Source organism: Lycium barbarum, chromosome 6 (assembly GCF_019175385.1).
Source record: "Lycium barbarum isolate Lr01 chromosome 6, ASM1917538v2, whole genome shotgun sequence".
In the NCBI taxonomy this organism is placed as follows: domain Eukaryota; kingdom Viridiplantae; phylum Streptophyta; class Magnoliopsida; order Solanales; family Solanaceae; genus Lycium; species Lycium barbarum.
In genome coordinates, this window is record NC_083342.1 from 86,021,826 (window position 1) to 86,039,651 (window position 17,826).

At 31.8% G+C, this 17,826-nt stretch overlaps 1 protein-coding gene across 1 annotated transcript; it reads right to left on the minus strand.

Moving 5' to 3' along the window:
* Positions 1 to 5,490: 5,490 nt before the first annotated feature.
* Positions 5,491 to 6,453, minus strand: LOC132644557 (zinc finger A20 and AN1 domain-containing stress-associated protein 5). The gene has a single exon (XM_060361148.1). It carries the CDS (start codon positions 6,295 to 6,297, stop codon positions 5,788 to 5,790), a length of 510 nt encoding a protein of 169 aa, XP_060217131.1. The 5' UTR covers positions 6,298 to 6,453; the 3' UTR covers positions 5,491 to 5,787.
* Positions 6,454 to 17,826: the final 11,373 nt, after the last annotated feature.

A 17,826-nucleotide genomic window follows, 5' to 3' on the forward strand; every position in this document is an offset into this window, starting at 1 on the left:
TTATCGTATTAATGACATATTTCTCATCTTTATCTCATAAGAAACTCTTTATCAATATTGACTCATAGTTCCTGGAATGTAAGAAAGTCATGGAGAGGTAGGGAAATAATATCATAGGGATCATATAAGGATCATTAGCTTCGTAGGAATGTCATATCATGAGCTTTAGGACTTCTAGACTTAGATTCATCATCAATATTGTCATGCTCGTAGCGTATCTCTTTTCTTTATCTTGTATGAAGCTCTTTATAATTGTAGACTCATAATTTTCGATATGTAGGAAAATCATGGAAGGATAGGAGGATTCATACCATAAGAGTCATTCCTTAGAAAGAAAGGACTAGCCTTACATACCTCTTTCGTTTAACAATTCCATCGCTTGATTGTTCTCCTTCAATGCTCACGTTTCTACCTTCAAGAGAATTCGCATTCACATAGCTAATTGATTTTATGAACGTGCTTACTAAAGCTAGAGAAAATTGGGCAGCATTTCCTTTGTCTATACAACCTTCCCCATATTGTATATCAACTCCCAAACATTTATAACAACATTCACAATATCATAACCAACAACCTTTATTCATCTAAATTACCCTCATTTCACAATTCTACTTCAATTCATCCATATTCATGGTCATAGTATACTAGTACATTTTCTCACATATAATGCTTACCCCATGTCCTTAATATCATTTGTAGCATAACCATATCACAACACATCAAGAATCATGACTCAATTCAAGCTATCACTCAAAATGACACTATTCCCACATTCATGACCCATTTTTCTATATTCTTCTACAATCCAAGTGTTTCAACTTTTCAATACCTTAAATAACATGGAAACACCATAAAACTTACCTTAGATAGCGTAGAAGCAAGTTTTGGATGATAATCTTTCACTTGAAGAAAAGCCCTAGCTTCAATCCAATGGGGTTTCTTGCCTTGGATGAACCCCAATGAGTTTCTTACACTTGATTTCCTTGGGTTGATGAGGTTGATCATGAATCTTTCTTGAGTTCTTGTGGATGAAGAGTAGAGAGGATTTTCAAGAGGGTTCTTGAGGTGAGAGGTGAAAATGAAATGAAATAAATGAGAGAGAGGGTCCTTATATCAACTTAAAAATCTGTCCTGACCTGAACATATGGACCAACATACGGTCCGTACATTTTATACTGATCGTATGTCTGGACCGTATGTTTGGTCCAGTAAAGACCCTCATTCTGGGCAGAACATACGGTTGGACATACGGTCCATATGTTTTATACGGCCAGTATGTTTGGCCGTATAATGCCCAGCTTTCCGAAGTTCGTTCTCGTTGACTCGTTTGATCTTCAATCCTTATGGAACCTTCTTAACACTTGTTTATCACCTCATTAACAATCTAAGGGACGTTATAACTCTTCTCCAAAGCATCATTAACTCGTTACTCGTAAATCCTTTCCGATACATAACGTATGCCTTGCCTTCCTTAATAACCTCCGTCTCCTACTTCACATGTCTTTGAAATCTCATTTAGAATCATCAAATGTTATTTCTTACCTATCTAAACGTCGTATATGTCGCGCCCTTCGTCAGTCTATTCACTGTGCATGAATGGAAAATTTTTCGAGGTGTAACAGTTAATCCTTTGTCAGTTGTAATTTGTGTTCTCAGTGGTTGTAATATACATTAGTGTTGTGTAGCAAGAGGTCTCGAGTTTGAGCTTTGAGAATCGAGAACTTCTTGAAGAAAACCCTTTACTTCCCATAGTGAATCTAACCCGCATATGAATTAGTCGGGCTCTGTGAATTTTGTATCTGGAATGATTAATTTCTTCTTGTTTTAATTAAAAGGGAGGGCCTTCACTTAGGACAAAATATGAGAAATTAACATAAATAGCTACCTATGTAAAAAAAAAAAGATATACGGTAAATATATATTCTCTCAATTTCAATTTATGTGAACTTATTTAATTGAGCACTGAGTTTAAGAAAAAAGAGATTTTTTTTTAAAATTTGTGGTGTTAAGTGAGTTACATATATTTTGTGTAACGATAAATCATTAAATAAAGATAAATTATTCCAAATATAAAAAAAGTCATTCTTTTTTGCACAGACTAATAAGTAAATAGGTACGCATAAATCGAAATAGAGGAAGTAATATATTATAAACAATTGGCTAACACATATGAATACTTTTGACTGAATGGCCAAGGGTGTAACTTCCTAAAAAATATCAGCGTTTTGATACCCAAATAAGGAGATATTTTACCCAATCACAAAAAGAAAAAGAAAACAAAAACAAGAGAACACGTTAGATTCCATTGTTTGTTAAGCCGCCCTACATTGTTAATGCTTAAAAAAAAAAAAAGTAGATGGTCCCTGACACTTTAGACACTGTCCTCTATTCCACCGATGATTTGTTCCGTCGTAATGACATTGATCAATTATTTTGAATTCAAGAAAAATATTATATTTGCTACTTTACTTAATCATATAAGAATTCCAACCAATGATTTTAAACAACGATTAGCAGAAAAATATTGTAGATTCCAAATTAGAAATGGTTAGGCTAGATACCAGAACATGTTTCTTACTAATGGAATTTCTTTCATGCCAAAAGGATTCGTTCCACTGTCTTCACTGTTAAGTTGGCAAACATCTTATATGTAGAAGGATAAATAAAAATTCACTCGTATTCGGTGTTTATATTTAATTAATAGATGTGTATATATTTTTACTATTTGACCATGATTAATTATACAATAATATATATTCATACTTTTTTATATATCGGATGCGAGTCCTTACGGCAGAAGAATTTTGTTTGGTTTGACATGAAGGAATAGAGGAAAACAAAGGATGTGTTTGGTATGGAGGAAAATACTTTCTAGAAAATGATTTTCAATTTTTCTATGTTTGATTGGTCAAAATATTTTGAAATATAATTTCTTTAAACAATAAGTTTCTTAAAAATCAAGAAAATAACTTCCTTATCGATTGCAGAAAAAATAAGTTTCATAAGTTACATTTCAAGCTCATTGTCTCCTTCTCACTCCCCACCTCACACCCATGTATTTTTCTATGTAAATGCGATAATGAGATAATATTGTTTTGCTTGTTTACTAAACACCAAAAAGTAACAAAGCTACATATTTTAAAGAAATATTCATGTGCTGAATCAGTGTTTAATATTTGTCCCCATTTTATAATATTTTACAAAAAATAAGTTCTCTTTTTTTATAGGCAAGAAAAATAACTTTTTTTTTTTTTTGATAACTAACAATTTTATTAATTACCAATTGGAACATTACAAAGTTGTAGCTACACTAACACAGTGAGGTACTCTCAAACCAGAAACAAAGAAGACACTTAACCTTAGTGAATCTGATTAGCACACCTCCTAAAGAGGGTATCTATCAGTCTCACACCACCACAAGACCAAGTATTCTACTGTTAAGTCACTACAAGCTCAAAATCACATGTGCCAAGAGGACACCAGCAGTTGTGTTCTTGGAGGGGCTTGCACAGTAAATAAGTTATATTTCTGGCAATAACTTCAGTGTTTCTGCTCTTGTGTGCAACGACTCTTTGATTTCTTTCCATCCAAATGGCATAACTTATTATCCTTTCACTTTGTTGCTTCTTCTCTAGCTCATCTATTTCACCATCTCTTATTTTTTTCGTGTAAATGCTTAGAACTAGCATTAATATTTTGTTTCTCTTAACCTAACTTATCCTATAAGAATTTTTAAGATGAATTTAATTGATGTAATAGATGCCACAATTCTTATAAGTTATTTGAATAATGGGTATTGTCTCAAATAGTTGCAATCATCAAACTAAACATTGAAAAAAGATGATAACAAAATGTTAATCTACAAATGAAAATGGAAGAGGATGATCGTTCTTAGCTTATTGTTTACCTCAAACTATGTTTGAGAATAATGTTTTGATTAAAAAAACTTTCATTATTTTCTTCTCTTTGATTTTTATTTATTTGTTCGATTAGAACTTAAAGAAATCAAATAAAATAGAATAACTTGAGATTAGGATGATTCAGTGTGATTCGTGTATAATCCAACAAATCTACCAGGTTGAATATAATATGAATTCACATATATTTGTTATGACTTGCATGTTACATTTCTAAAATACTTTTTTTTCTTGTTTGTAATTTTAAAATCATGATAATCTGGCGTGATTTGTGAGTAATATAATATGACGACTAAGTTGAGTATAGCATGAAAATCACATCAATTTGTATGTTGCATGTCACATCTCTTAAACTTTCCTCTTCTTTGTTTGTATTTATGAAATCATAAAGATAAATAGGTTGTGAGTAATTCAACTGGATAACTAGGCTGAATGTAACATGAAATTATAGTAAGACATCATAACTTTCATGCCACTATTTTGTAGTGTAATTTTTCTTCTTCCTTTTTTATTTATAATTTTAAAATCATGATAATCCGTCATTATTTGAGAGTAATCAAATATGACAAAAAGATCAAATATAGTATGACGTCATATCGTCTTGCATGACTTGTTTTGCATGATTTTTAGTATAATCTTTTGCCTTCTTTGCTTATATTTGGAATCAGGAAGATCCAACACGATTTTTAGATAATTGTTTCAATATAGCATAAAAATTGATATGTCATGACTTTGCATATCTTTTTCTTTAAAAACATTTTTTTTCCATCTTCTTTGCTTGAAGCTTCATGATAATCTAACATGATATATATAAGTAATTCGACATAACATCTAAAATCAAATATACACAAAATTTTACTGATTTGTCATGATACAGTTTATCAATTTTGATTTTGCTTGCTGGCGTTTCTTTATCATCTCTCGGGTACGATAATATAATTGGGGATATATCAGAAAGAACCTGTTTACCTGTCAAAAGGTAGGGATAAATATCGGAAACAGCCTCTCTAACTGGGATTTTGTTGTTGTTGGGTACGTTAATCCAACAATTTGCAGATCACCCAATATTATCTCACAAAATATTGAAGATTTTAAGGACTTTTTCTGTCCCAAGGGGGATGAAGAAACTATTAAAACCTCGACAAAAATATAGCCACTACTCAAAACTAAAACCAAACAGTGCCCTGTTTCCTCATTTTCACGTTTCCTTGATTCATTCCCACTTTATCACGATACCAGCAACAACTTAGCCGCCTAGTGGGCCTCACTTTTCTATGTGTCAATACTATTTAATCTCTTATCTTTTACTTTAAGAAATACTAACAACATATTACCCCCACACTTTTCATCAATTTACGACGGTATGCCAATTGCCAACTCACCATAACAGAAATCATATCCACCGCGTTTGCTTTTCAGATAAAATGATTACTTTGCCGTTCTCTGAAGGTTATCAAAAGTTCCATTCCATTTTCCATTTTTACTCAATAACCAAACAAGGACTAAACGAAGAACAAACAAATTGCAATGCCACAATCTTTCTCTTGCTACTATCTTTTAAATAATCGAATCAGAAAGCGAACACTGATATATATATATAAAAAAAAAAGGATTTAATTCTTCAAATAACAATTCGGAGATCAGGGACATAGATAAATTGCCCACACAAACAAATTCACTTCGAATTATATAAATATAATAAAAATATATTTTTTCGAATTTCCTTCAACTTTGATTTTTTCTTTTTGCGTTCGTTGTGCGTCTCTCCACCCTCCATAACAGCAGCAGTTATAGAGATCGGAATTGAATCTCTCTCCAATTTTTCATCATTTGAAATTTGAGCGATTAAAATAAAAACGATGCGTTTGTTTCAAACTTTGATGATTTTCGCTGCTTTAACGACCGGATTCTCTCTCGCGATCGCTTCTCGACCAGCAGTTTTGTAGTCGTAGCTACAATCATGACGATCGGAGTAACGGTGTTCACCGCAGAACAAATCGCCGCACCGGCACCGGAATCCGGTCAATCCTACTTTCCTCCGGCAACCGGAGCAACGATTCACCTCTCTTTTAGCCGCCGGTAAGCTTTCCTTCACCTCATTCACCGTCCTATCATCGGATTTCCTGTCAGGTGATGACCTCAACAAGCTGAATCTAGCCGATTTTTCAGATCTAGCCAATTTTTCAGATCTAGCCAGTTTGTGAGTAATCGGCGAGCTGCTGGTGGAAGTTGAAGTAGCAGAGCTGGTGGAGTTGAAGCATTTTTGACACATATTGTTTGTGAGGGGATTTCCTGTGACTCCACAATTGTTGATGCAAAGCGTTATGGTTTCAGGTACCGCCTTGAACTCCGTCTCTTCTTTCTCCGTTCTCTGAGCCATTTTTTTTGGTGCAAAAATTAAATCGATTGCCTATTTCAATATAGAAAGAGAAAATATGAAATTTGTAGAGAGAGAGAGTGATTTGTGGTTTGGTTAGGAAGAAAATTGGGAAAGAAGGGTGAGGGGAAATGGAGGTTTTAAGGAGGAGAGAGGTCGGTAATGGCAGATGGAATAATGGCCTCATTGGATACGCGTATCAGGCAAATTGTGGGGTGGGCTGATTAGATTGACGATAATACCCCTATGAATTTTTTTGGGTAATTATGGGGAAATTTGGTGGTTCTAGATTAGGTCTGACGTGTTATTTACTCCATCGTCACCTTTGAGGATTTTTTAAAAATAAAGTATACTAACAATAGTTTCTTTTTTTATTTTCTTTTTGTGTTTCGGTGACCTCTTAAAAAATAGGGGATATTTTAAACAGGCTGGATGAGGTATGGAAAATGAGACTTTTTCATAGAGGACAGCTTATACATGTTTATTTATGTTTTTGTGACGCAATTTTCAAGCTTCGACCCTGGCTGCCCATCCCTTCCATCTCGAACGATTTAAGCAGATGCAAACATGTAAACAATTTATTTTAGAGATAAGGGTCAAAAAAGCTTCCAAACTATTTTTTTTTTAATTTTATATCTAAACTATCACTATCTAGTTTACAAAATACACCTCAAACTATTTTTGAATGACATGTGATCTACACTTTCAATTTTATATAAAAATGTTGCCAAGTGTTGTCCACGTGGATAAATAATGTCACAATGGCTCCTACAGGGAAATTAAAAAAAAAAAACTATCTGTTTAAAAAAAAACTGAAAAATTATAGAAAATAAACAAAAAAATATTTTAAAAAATGGAAAAAAAAATTTTAAAAAAAAATAAGAAAACCGATTATTTAGTTTTCACATTTTTTTTAATCAACTTTTCCATTTTGTAAATCATTTTTTTTTTTGTGATTTTCTAAATTTTTTGATATTGTTTTACAAAAATTATTTTTTTTTTTTAAAAAATCCAGATTTTTTAATTTTTAAAATGCTTATTTTTTTAAAAAAAAATAATGCAGTTTTTTAAAAAAATATATATAGTTTTTTTTTTATAAAAAAAGATTATTTTTTAATTTCCATGTAAGTGCCATCATAGCATTACTTATGCCACGTGGACAGTTTTTTTTTAGAAAATTTCAACTTCACTTGTCTTTTGGAGAGTGAGTTCACATACTTAGTTCGGGTGTGTTTTGCAAACTAGATAGTAATAGTTTAGGTAGTTTTCTCAACCTTATGATAATTTAGGTATGAAACTAAAAAAAAAAAAAATAGTTAGAGTGTGTTTTTAATCCTTATCTCTCAATTTTATACATAGTTACTATTTTAAGTGATTTTGTTATTGGAATCTTCAACCTTTTTTAGTTGAAAAAAGTTAATGGTTTAGTAAATGAGATTAATTGATCATTTTAATGGAACATTTCTTTTCTACTTCGCACCTAAGAAATAAAATATCAGATAATAGTTTTTGAGTTCATTATTTCCATGAAAGCACGAGTTAATCGTAACCATTCCTTTCGATCCATTTTAAGTGTCTTTTAAGTTTTTGATGGGCTCATCGAAAAAAATTATTAGTAGCATTAATTATAAGGGGTTATTTGACTAAATTATTCTTTATCTCTCCACAAGTATGATTTTTTTTAGAAATTTGTCTGGTCGTTTATTAGAATACAGATTTATTTGGAAAAAAAATATATTTTCTTGATTTGTTAAAATGACATTTATTATGGATCAATTTAAAAGACTAAAAGACACTTAAAATGGATCAGAGGGAGTATTGTTGAAAGGATGATGAGTGTATTAAGGTGCAACGATTTTCCCGTGGTTATTTAAATCGTTCGCCTATCAAAAATTTGTTTACAAATCTTTTTCAAAACTTATATAGAGAAGCATTTCTTGTGACACAGTAATTCTAACATACCAACTAAAAGCGTGTTTGAATGGGCTTTAAAAAAGCAGCTTATAAGTTGAAAACAGCTAAAAAACAATTGCCCTTCTTTTGGGGTGGTCTTTAAATTTTGCCCCTCATATTTGAAATCTTTAAATTTTGCCCTTTGGCTAAAACCCATGGGTTCCAGGTTCGAACCCCTACTCAGTCAAAAATTTTAAAAAATTCGCAAGGCAAAATTTAAAGTTCGCTATGCCCCCACCGGCATACACTTGTTAAGAAATTACCAAAGTTATGACGGACCCAGCATACTTATGCCTTATGGGCAGACTTGGCATAAGTATGTTGGGTACGGCATAACTTTGGTAATTCCTTCACAAGTTTATGCCGGATCCAGCATACTTATGGGCAAACTTTTAGTTTAAGCCTTAACTAAAAGTCTTTTCCTAGTTATGCCTTATGGGGCAGACTTTTTGTTAAGGCATAACTAAAAGTATGCCCCATAAGGAATAACTATTCCTTCAGACATAGACTTTGTCTTATAAGACAAATTTTTAGTTATGCCTTAAAGAAAAGTTCCGCCTTATGGGGCATACTTTTAGTTGTGCCTTAACTAAAAGTCTGCCCTATAAGGCATAACTAGGAAAAGACTTTTAGTTAGGGTTTAACTAAAAGTTTACCCATAAGTATGCCGGCCGGCATAAACTTGTTAAGGAATTACCAAAGTTATGCCGGACTCGGCATACTCATAAACTTGTTAAGGAATTATCAAAGTTATGTCGGACCCGGCATACTTAGGCCAAGTCTGCCCATAAGGCATGAGTATGCCGGGTCCGGCATAACTTTGGTAATTCCTTAACAAGTGTATGCCGGGTCCGGCATACACGCGACCCAAACCTTGTCTTGTAATTTTTTTTTTTTAATTTATGCTTGAGCAGGGGTTCGAACCCAAAATCACATGATTTCTGCGTGAACGCTCAGGTTGCAACGCGAAGGGCAAAAATTAAAGACCAGCAATATGAGGGGCATAATTTAAAGACCACAAATATAAGAGGCAAAATTTAAAGACCACCCCAAAAGAAGGGCAATCCGCGCAAAAAAATGAATAAGCTGCTTTAGATAAGCTAAGCGAAATGAGCTCAATTATTTTTTTGGCCTTATTTTAAACACAAAATGACTTTAAGCTGACCAGCCAAACACTCAACTTATAAGCCAATCCAAACGCGCTCTAAGTTTGTTTTTCTTTCTAGCTTTCTTTAATGATACTTTATTATGGCATAAGGGAGGAAATAAAATCCTTGTCGAGCGAGGTTCATTTGAAAAAAGGTGTCAACATCATGTTTTATCCTTGTGATATTTTGCAAATTTTTTCTTCCCCGCTCTGGGTAGCTCGAGCTCGATGTTCCGTATCTCAAGCGTCAACTTCCTTAAATACTTGATTTCCAATGTTGCAGATTAGTTAAGTAGAAACATGTCAACATGGCCCCATAAACCAACAATGCAACGTAAATTTCAGATACGTAGAATGTATTAAAAGAGTTTGATTTGTATACTATGTTTCACAACTTTAGATCTAAGTTCTCGTGTGAGAATGTCATTTTTAAAAGAGCATATAGCCAAATAGATACATGTACTTATACGGAAATGCATTCATGACCTCTCTAGCATGCACCATAAAATTTCATCTAGATACTTCATTTAGGTCAAAATATATTCGATGTTGTTGCGATATTCATGACTTGCTCTGACCTGGATAACACATCATATCCACGTTAGAGAAATTTATCCACATTATTATCTTCTTTATAGCACCCCTCTCCTCATGAAACCATTCCACGTGTTTTTTTCCGTCAGAAATGACGTAATTAGCTCTTATCAGACTCAATTAAAAGAAATAAAAAATCAAACTTCCAAGACCAATAGTAATTTCTTATATATGTTCACCCTATCCAATCCACAAGCCACTCTTCGGAATTGAATTAATGTGTATTTTGTGTGTCATACACGTGTCAATTTAAGTCACCTAACATTTTATTTAGAGTTTAATCACCCCAAATTTGATAGCCTTTGTAACTTGCATACTTAGAAGATTAATTAGGTGTTTCCATTATCCCCTTAATCTTCATTTTGTTTCTATGTATTGCCCCTTGATGAAAACGCTGAAAATTAAACTAATAAAGAAAGCCTAGTTTCATATCCTAAACAAATATCTAGGGGACAAGTGGGGTTTGTTGAGGTGGTAAGCACCCTCCACCTCTAACCTTAAGATTGTAGATTCGAATCACCAACAAAAAAAAAAAAGATGAAGCTCCTAAGGAGGGTTTAAAAAAATAAATATCTCAGGTCGTATACTTAATTGAACAAATGAATTTCTTAAAATTTTAGGTTTTTTATTTAAGAAAAATAGAGTTTTTTTTTTTGATAAATTTGGGCTTTTCTTAAAAAAAAAATAAAGTCTTTTGAAGTTCATTACCGAAATGGTCAATCAACTATAACTCATGTTTCTTTTTGTTTTTAATAGAAAAATCAAAAATCATTTAACTATGCCTATAGACTATAGCACTTAAAAAGTCACTCAGCTGTCAATATCTATTTTATCTTCTAAATTATAATTGCCAACAGCCTCTCTACCTAAGTCTTAAATAAAATTTAGTTGCTCTATAAGGAAATTTATAAGGAAATTTATAATATAGACTAAAAAGGAAAAAATATTACAATTTAAAAAAAGGAAAAGCAACAACGGTTGATAATTTAGAGGGTAAAATAAGTATTTGATCGGTGGGATGACCTTCTGACTGATATATGCATAGTTAAGTGACTATTCTATTACAAAACATGATTTGAGTGACCATGTGAGTAATGGACTCGTCAATCATACTTAGACAAAGTGGAATGACTCTTTTGTTACAAGAATAGTTTAGTGACTTCTTGTGATGCATAAGGCCCGCTTGGATATGATTTGAATTAGTGATTTGAAGTTGAAATTTTGTTCAGACATGCAATTTGGCTTTCTTATATTGTAGTTTTTCTCATAAACATGAAAACCTCATAATTTGTGAAAACTATCAAAACTTCCGCAACTCTTATACAATCTAACCAAATGAGCAAATCATAGTTCATAAACAATGTATTGAAATATCCGAAGGCACCACATTAATTAATCGCATATCTTCGTCTTCCTTTTAGAAATAAATATTGCAATTACATGTTATTACAAACTGTCAAATACACGTAGTTCGACAAAGATTCATTGGTCCAAAAAATCATCAATAGTAGTAACTAGCCATTCTTTATAATAATCCTTCCACGTGGTATGGACAATTATTTCACATCGAGCATGAGTTTTTTTTTTTTTTTACAAAATAAAAACTTATGGGTCGATTTTACATTTTAAAAAATTTGAAATTGTGATATAAAATTGAGATTGAAATTTTATACAAATTACATAAAACGTTTGGTTTCGCGTCCCCTGCCTTTTAAAGCACTGGGTCAAAGAACCACTAAGCAAATATCAAAACACAAAAAAATGAACAAGGTAGTAACAGTAAAGACACAAGTTGATCCACTGGCCAATTTTTCTAAGTAATAAAATTTCAAACGTTTAGCTTCACATTTATTACATTGCAAATGGGTCTTTCCTCTCGACTTACCAAATTGATTAGTTTGGTCATATAAGCATATGAAATAATAGTACTAAATTAAAAAAAATCTCAAACTTCCATAACAAATTGCGATACAACTTGGTTTCCTCTTTGTTTCCCCACCACTTGACTTGATTTGCCTAAAGGCGGCAAGTTTGTTTAATTGAAAAAAAAAAAAAAAAACTTATCTTTTGTCCTAGAGGTCGTACATGCAACCAGAGGTTAAATTTGGAATTTCGCGCAAACCTCGTACCCCACAAGTTGAGCCGTTTTGAGTTGATAAGGGAAAAAGGAAAGGAGAAAAGGCAAATGTCTCAGCTCCAGCTTTACAGCCGCCCACTCTGACCGTCCTCTGTTTTTTCCCTTGGTGTCACTCTTGTGAATAGAAAATTTATGCTGATATTTGAATTAAAATGTGTTAATTTACTGTAATTAAAAAATGACAATCTAAGTTGAGGTTATGTTGCGTTTAGTATGATCAAAAATATTTTGGAATATCTTTTTGAAAATTAATATTTCATATAGTTAATTGATGATGAAAAAAAATCTAAAAAAGATAGATTTTAAAATTTGATAATAATGTTAACAGATTGAATGATATTTTGATGAAATTTCTCAGTATTAAAATTGCCGATTTTGTTAGAAGGGAGCAAATTAAGTTGGTGCAGAAAGCTTATCACACAAAATCTATTGCTCCTTAGTGCTATTCCTTAACATAATACTGTCTTCGTTTGCCTTTATGACCATTGTATTAAAAATAAATTTTTATTTTTACTTGTCCAATTTAACATATCAAGAAAAAAAATACTTTCTTTAACATTAATTATTAATTTCCTAAATCATTTCTCAAAATTTTTGAAAAATTAATAATCATGTATATTATAATAAAATATGAAACTTTGTTTTTTATTTACTTAAAGGAAGTGCAAAGTCCACTGTTGACGAATAAAAGTGAGCGGAGGGAGTAATTCATAGAGAGCATTTGAGAGATGGATAAAATAGATTCTTATACTTACAAATATAATCCGACACCTAAACACCACAAAGTGTCTTTTTTTTTTTTTTTTTAGAACATTATTGCAAATTCTTTCATACCAAAGGCTTAATTTATTGATTGATCAGATGAGATACAATAATAATATAAAATAATGGAAAATACACAGTATCTATTTATTTTTATTGATGTAACGCGAATGAATATACTATGACATCCACGTGGCACCTTGAACTCTGCGACGTGTATTCTTTGAGGCGTGGTCCAATTTGCCTCCACAGCCTCCGCGTCCCATATATATATGCGCTTCCTTGAAAGATTCCACGGCCACATTATGGAACCCACCACAATACCTTTTGACAAGAACTAAGGAAATGAAGTTTTATCGGATTCTTCTCTTTTGTTTTTGTTTTGTTTTATAAAAGAGAGCGCATGAAAGGAAAACTGCAAAGTTATTTTGTTTTGGGCTCATAAATATAATTAGATGGAAATTAAATGAAACAAATTGTTTTTTAATTCTTGATTTCAATTTCGGGCTGACAAGCGATATAAAGACAAGTCGGAAATAATTTCATTACTTTGCTTAGAAATGACTAATGAGGAGAGAAAAGAGGGATAGTACTGCTTTTCTATTGAGCCCGCAAAATTATTCTCCATTGACCAGTATTATCATTTTTGTACATTCCCTTTCTTTCACTTATTTTCTGACACGAACTTGCTTTCTCATTTTATCACTTTCTCCTCTGTTTTCCTTTTTCATTCACTTCCTTACATTGGCATAGGAAAAAAGTATAAGAACATAAGAACTCAAATTGCATGTTTAAATGTCTAGGTTTATTTCACTTAGCTTATCAGCATAGACTTTTCTGATTTTTCTAATGGTCAAATCTGTAAAGTCCATAAACAGACAGCTGAAGAAAAATGAGCACGAAAACTTTTTGTTTTCAAAAAGTTATTAGGAGTCGTATGGTTTGCTGGTTAGAAAGATAACTATCCACATATTAAAACAACATAGTTAATAGTATTATGTTTGGTAGATTTTTAGTTGTTTTGTTCTCTTTTTTAGCTTATCAAGTACCGTGTTTAGATATCATTTTTCAATCTCATATAACTAAAATATATATAAGTTTTATGAGTCAATTTATATATCATTTAATGCAGGGTAGGAGATGAAATAACTAATATAATACATGAATAATTAAATCCTTCATAATTATAACTTACATAACTAATTCCTATATAATGTTTGTATTACTAATATTTGTATAACTCTATTAGCAACCAAACGACCCCTTTATGTGTTATACCCTGTGTTTTCACTTTTCCCTTTCTTCACTTCCTTTTTAACAGTTTTACTTTGCTCGCATGTATACTTCTTCCTGTAGTTATAACTGCAAAGTATTGTCGGTGTTATTTTTCAAAAATGATGTATCTACTCATTTATCATTAGCTGTAGTGGAATTTGGTCTTATAGAATGTCAAGTATACTTGCATGTAACCATGATATTTTTTACTCTACCTTTCTCACGTGCGGACTTTGTTTTTGCATGATAATAGTAGCTATATGTTACTTGATGTATATACATGTAACTTATACAACTTTAGAAAATGTACGATAGAAAGTTCAATTTGTCATAATATGCCAATACTTGAAATTTGAAAATATATGTAGTAGTAAATATAAATGTCAAACTGAAAGTAAAGCATCAAAGTAATACAATCCTAAATTCAAATGCACAAGTCAAATTATAACAATACAGAGACACTACTTATGCAATGTATGGTACGCCACTATGAATCATTTATGAAGAGCTTGATGCTAGAGATCCAAAGAGCTTGACTCCATATGGCGACCTGAGGTGTTAGCCCAATATACCAACAACAATTGGATCAAAATAAAAAATTAATTAATCAACGGCTTGAATATTTCACATTGCACCACTTTATTGAATTGTTTACCTCAAATTATATATATTCCTCTATAAAATAATGTTGAATTCTACTTACTAGCGTATATCAGATTACATCAATTTCTTGTGAAACTATAGATATATTCGTACTCTTTGACAACAAAATAATAAAATAAATTTATTATACACATTGAATGTAAGAAAATTACAATATTAATGTCACTACTAAAAAATATCTACTTTTCCCACTGAAAAATGTTTAGTGGCTATTTCCCACTGAATGTCGGTGGAAAAAACTTAATTAGTAGTGTCTTGGAAAAAGTTGGAATTTTCAGCGTTTCAGTGGGAACCTGTTTCCCACCATGCATTCTCCCAATGAGCTGGTTCGGTGGGAATGAGGTGAAAAATCATGTTTTATAGCACAAATTTCCCATTGAATGTCGGTGGGAAAAACATCTTTTTCCAGTAGTGTGTAATATATCCAGTTGTATAATATTTTTTGTTGCACTCTTTTAGATTACCAATTACTAAATTAAAATTGTTATAAAACAGTTAGCCGTTATTGTAAGTTAGTATAATGTAATAGTTAAAGAATATTAAAACAATTAGTCTATATAAATTAGATTTAAAATAAAATAACAAGGTCGCGCACTACTAAAAATCAGCTATTTATCTATGTGGGCTTACCGAGGGACAAATTTCATGTAGCTATTCCGAGAGACTTTGCCACGGTGTACCTCGGAAAAGTCAAATATTTTAATTTTTAATTATTTTTTAAAGATACAGAGGGACGACCCTCGGTAAATTATGCGACTTTTTTACAGTCAACATTTATTTGACTATACCGAGGGACTCTCTCGGTCCATAATAAAAAATAGTTTAAATTTTTTGAGAGAGACCCTCGATAATGTAAATATAAACATTCTGAATTTCTTTTTTCCTGTACCGAGGGACACCATCAGTATATTAATAAAAAGTAAATGAAAATTAAATAAAATGTACCAAGGGAGTCTCTCAATAAAGTAGATATAATCATTTTGAATTTTCTTTTTTAAAGTACCGAGGGACATCTCTCGGTAAATATGTAAAATTGAGTATTCAATAAATAATTATTTTATATTTTTTAAACAAATAATAGCGATGGTGTCAATTGGTAAGTCCGTCAGTAATTGTTTAAAGGTTATTTTTTTCCTTTTTTCAGTAACATTACCTTTTTTGACTTATCGTAAGAAAATTAAGTAGTGCCACTTATTTATTGTACTAAGTAGGCATTTGGCCATGAAAACCAAATATTCACTTTATTTGGAATTTTGAAGTTGGAGTTGTGTTTGGTTATAGTTTTTGCAAAGAATATTTGGTTGTTTGAATGTATTGAAAGTGAAAAAAATGAAAACTAGTTTTTAGGTGTTTTTCAAATTCCAAATACAACTTGAAGTTGTATTTGGAATTTTCATGGCCAAATGTTAATTCCCAAATAAAGTGAAAACGTTTTCCAGAAAAAAGTGAAAAATTCTTAAGTAAAAGTGTATTTGTGATAGCACTCTAAAGAATGTTATAAGTGATAAGTTTAAAAAGTGATATAACAACAACATACCCAGTACATTTTCACAAGTGGAGTCTGAGGAGGATAGAGTGTACGCAGACCTTATCTTTACCTTGGGATATAGAGAGGCTGTTTCCGATAGACCCTCGGCTCCAGAGGCGAAGCCAGGATTCGAAGCTTGTGGGTTTAGGGTTCTAATTCTTTAAAGTTACTGGGTTCTTAATTAATAATTTGTACATATTTTACAAAAAAATTAATACAAATACATGGTTCGAACAAAAGCTAGTGGGTTCGGCTGAACCCACACCCGAAGGGCTGGCTCCGCCCCTGCTCGGCTCAAGAAATGTTTAAAAAGTGATAGTATAAATAGAAGTGTTTTTAGTGGCATCCTTAATAAAAGTTGATTAATTAGCTTATAAATTGACAATGGTTAAAGTCATGTGTTGTATTAGAGATATTGTTAAGTGATGTTAGTTATTGATAAGTCTATACATATTAATTACAGTAAGTAGAAGTATATTAGTGGTCTTCTTAAGTAATATTACTGATTGATTAGCTTATAAATTGATAATTACATTAAGTAGCAGTGCATTAGTGGTATCTTTAAGAGATATTATTGATTGATTAGCCTATACGTCAATAATTACAGTAAGTGGAATTGTATTTGTGATATCCTATTATGTTACAACCACTTAATGAGTCTGAATGATTTTTAAAGATCTGTAACAAAGTCTTAGTATCGTTAACATGTCGATTAAAAAAATTCTATAAAGATGGCAGCTCACCCCTTCCTCCATTTAATCATTGCTACCGCTACGACATTCCCCGTCATTATCAATTATTGTCACTGCCCACCATTATTAACTATCACTACTCACAACCTCCGCCATTGTCAATTACTACAATCAACGTACATTGCCACTGGTCACTATTTACAATCATAAACACCAACCACCATTTCTACAACAACCATCGTTCATGACTACTTGCAATCACCACCATCAGTCACCACTATATATCGTCAATCACCATCATCATTCACCACTATATATCGTTAATTACCGTCATCATTTAATAACACTATTAACTGTCACTATCAATCGCCACCACCAATCACTACCATCAACTTCTACTACCAGTATTAATTACCACTAGCTACTACTCACAATTCCACCATTAGTCGACACCATCTTCAATTGACACCAACAACACCATCTCTAGTCATGCCACCACCAACCTTCATATAATATATTTTTTCATTAACATATTAGATTAATTTTGTATTGCATTAAATTTCATACTAATTTTTTTAAAAATAAAGAATATTTTACACATTCAGATGTCGGAAAGCAAACAGTCTTAACTCTTAATAATGTAGTATTCAAACCGTAATACAACACCTTAATATTCATATGTGTATTTAGATTTAGACATATAATTCTTAATGCATATCTTAATATTAGATTTGCATTCGGATTCTGACGTTTTAATCTTAATAAAAACAAATGAGACCTT

What these genes read in the sequence shown, in the direction of transcription:
- LOC132644557 (XM_060361148.1), bottom strand. Translation starts at nt 6,297, where the DNA reads ATGGCTCAGAGAACGGAGAAAGAAGAGACGGAGTTCAAGGCGGTACCT.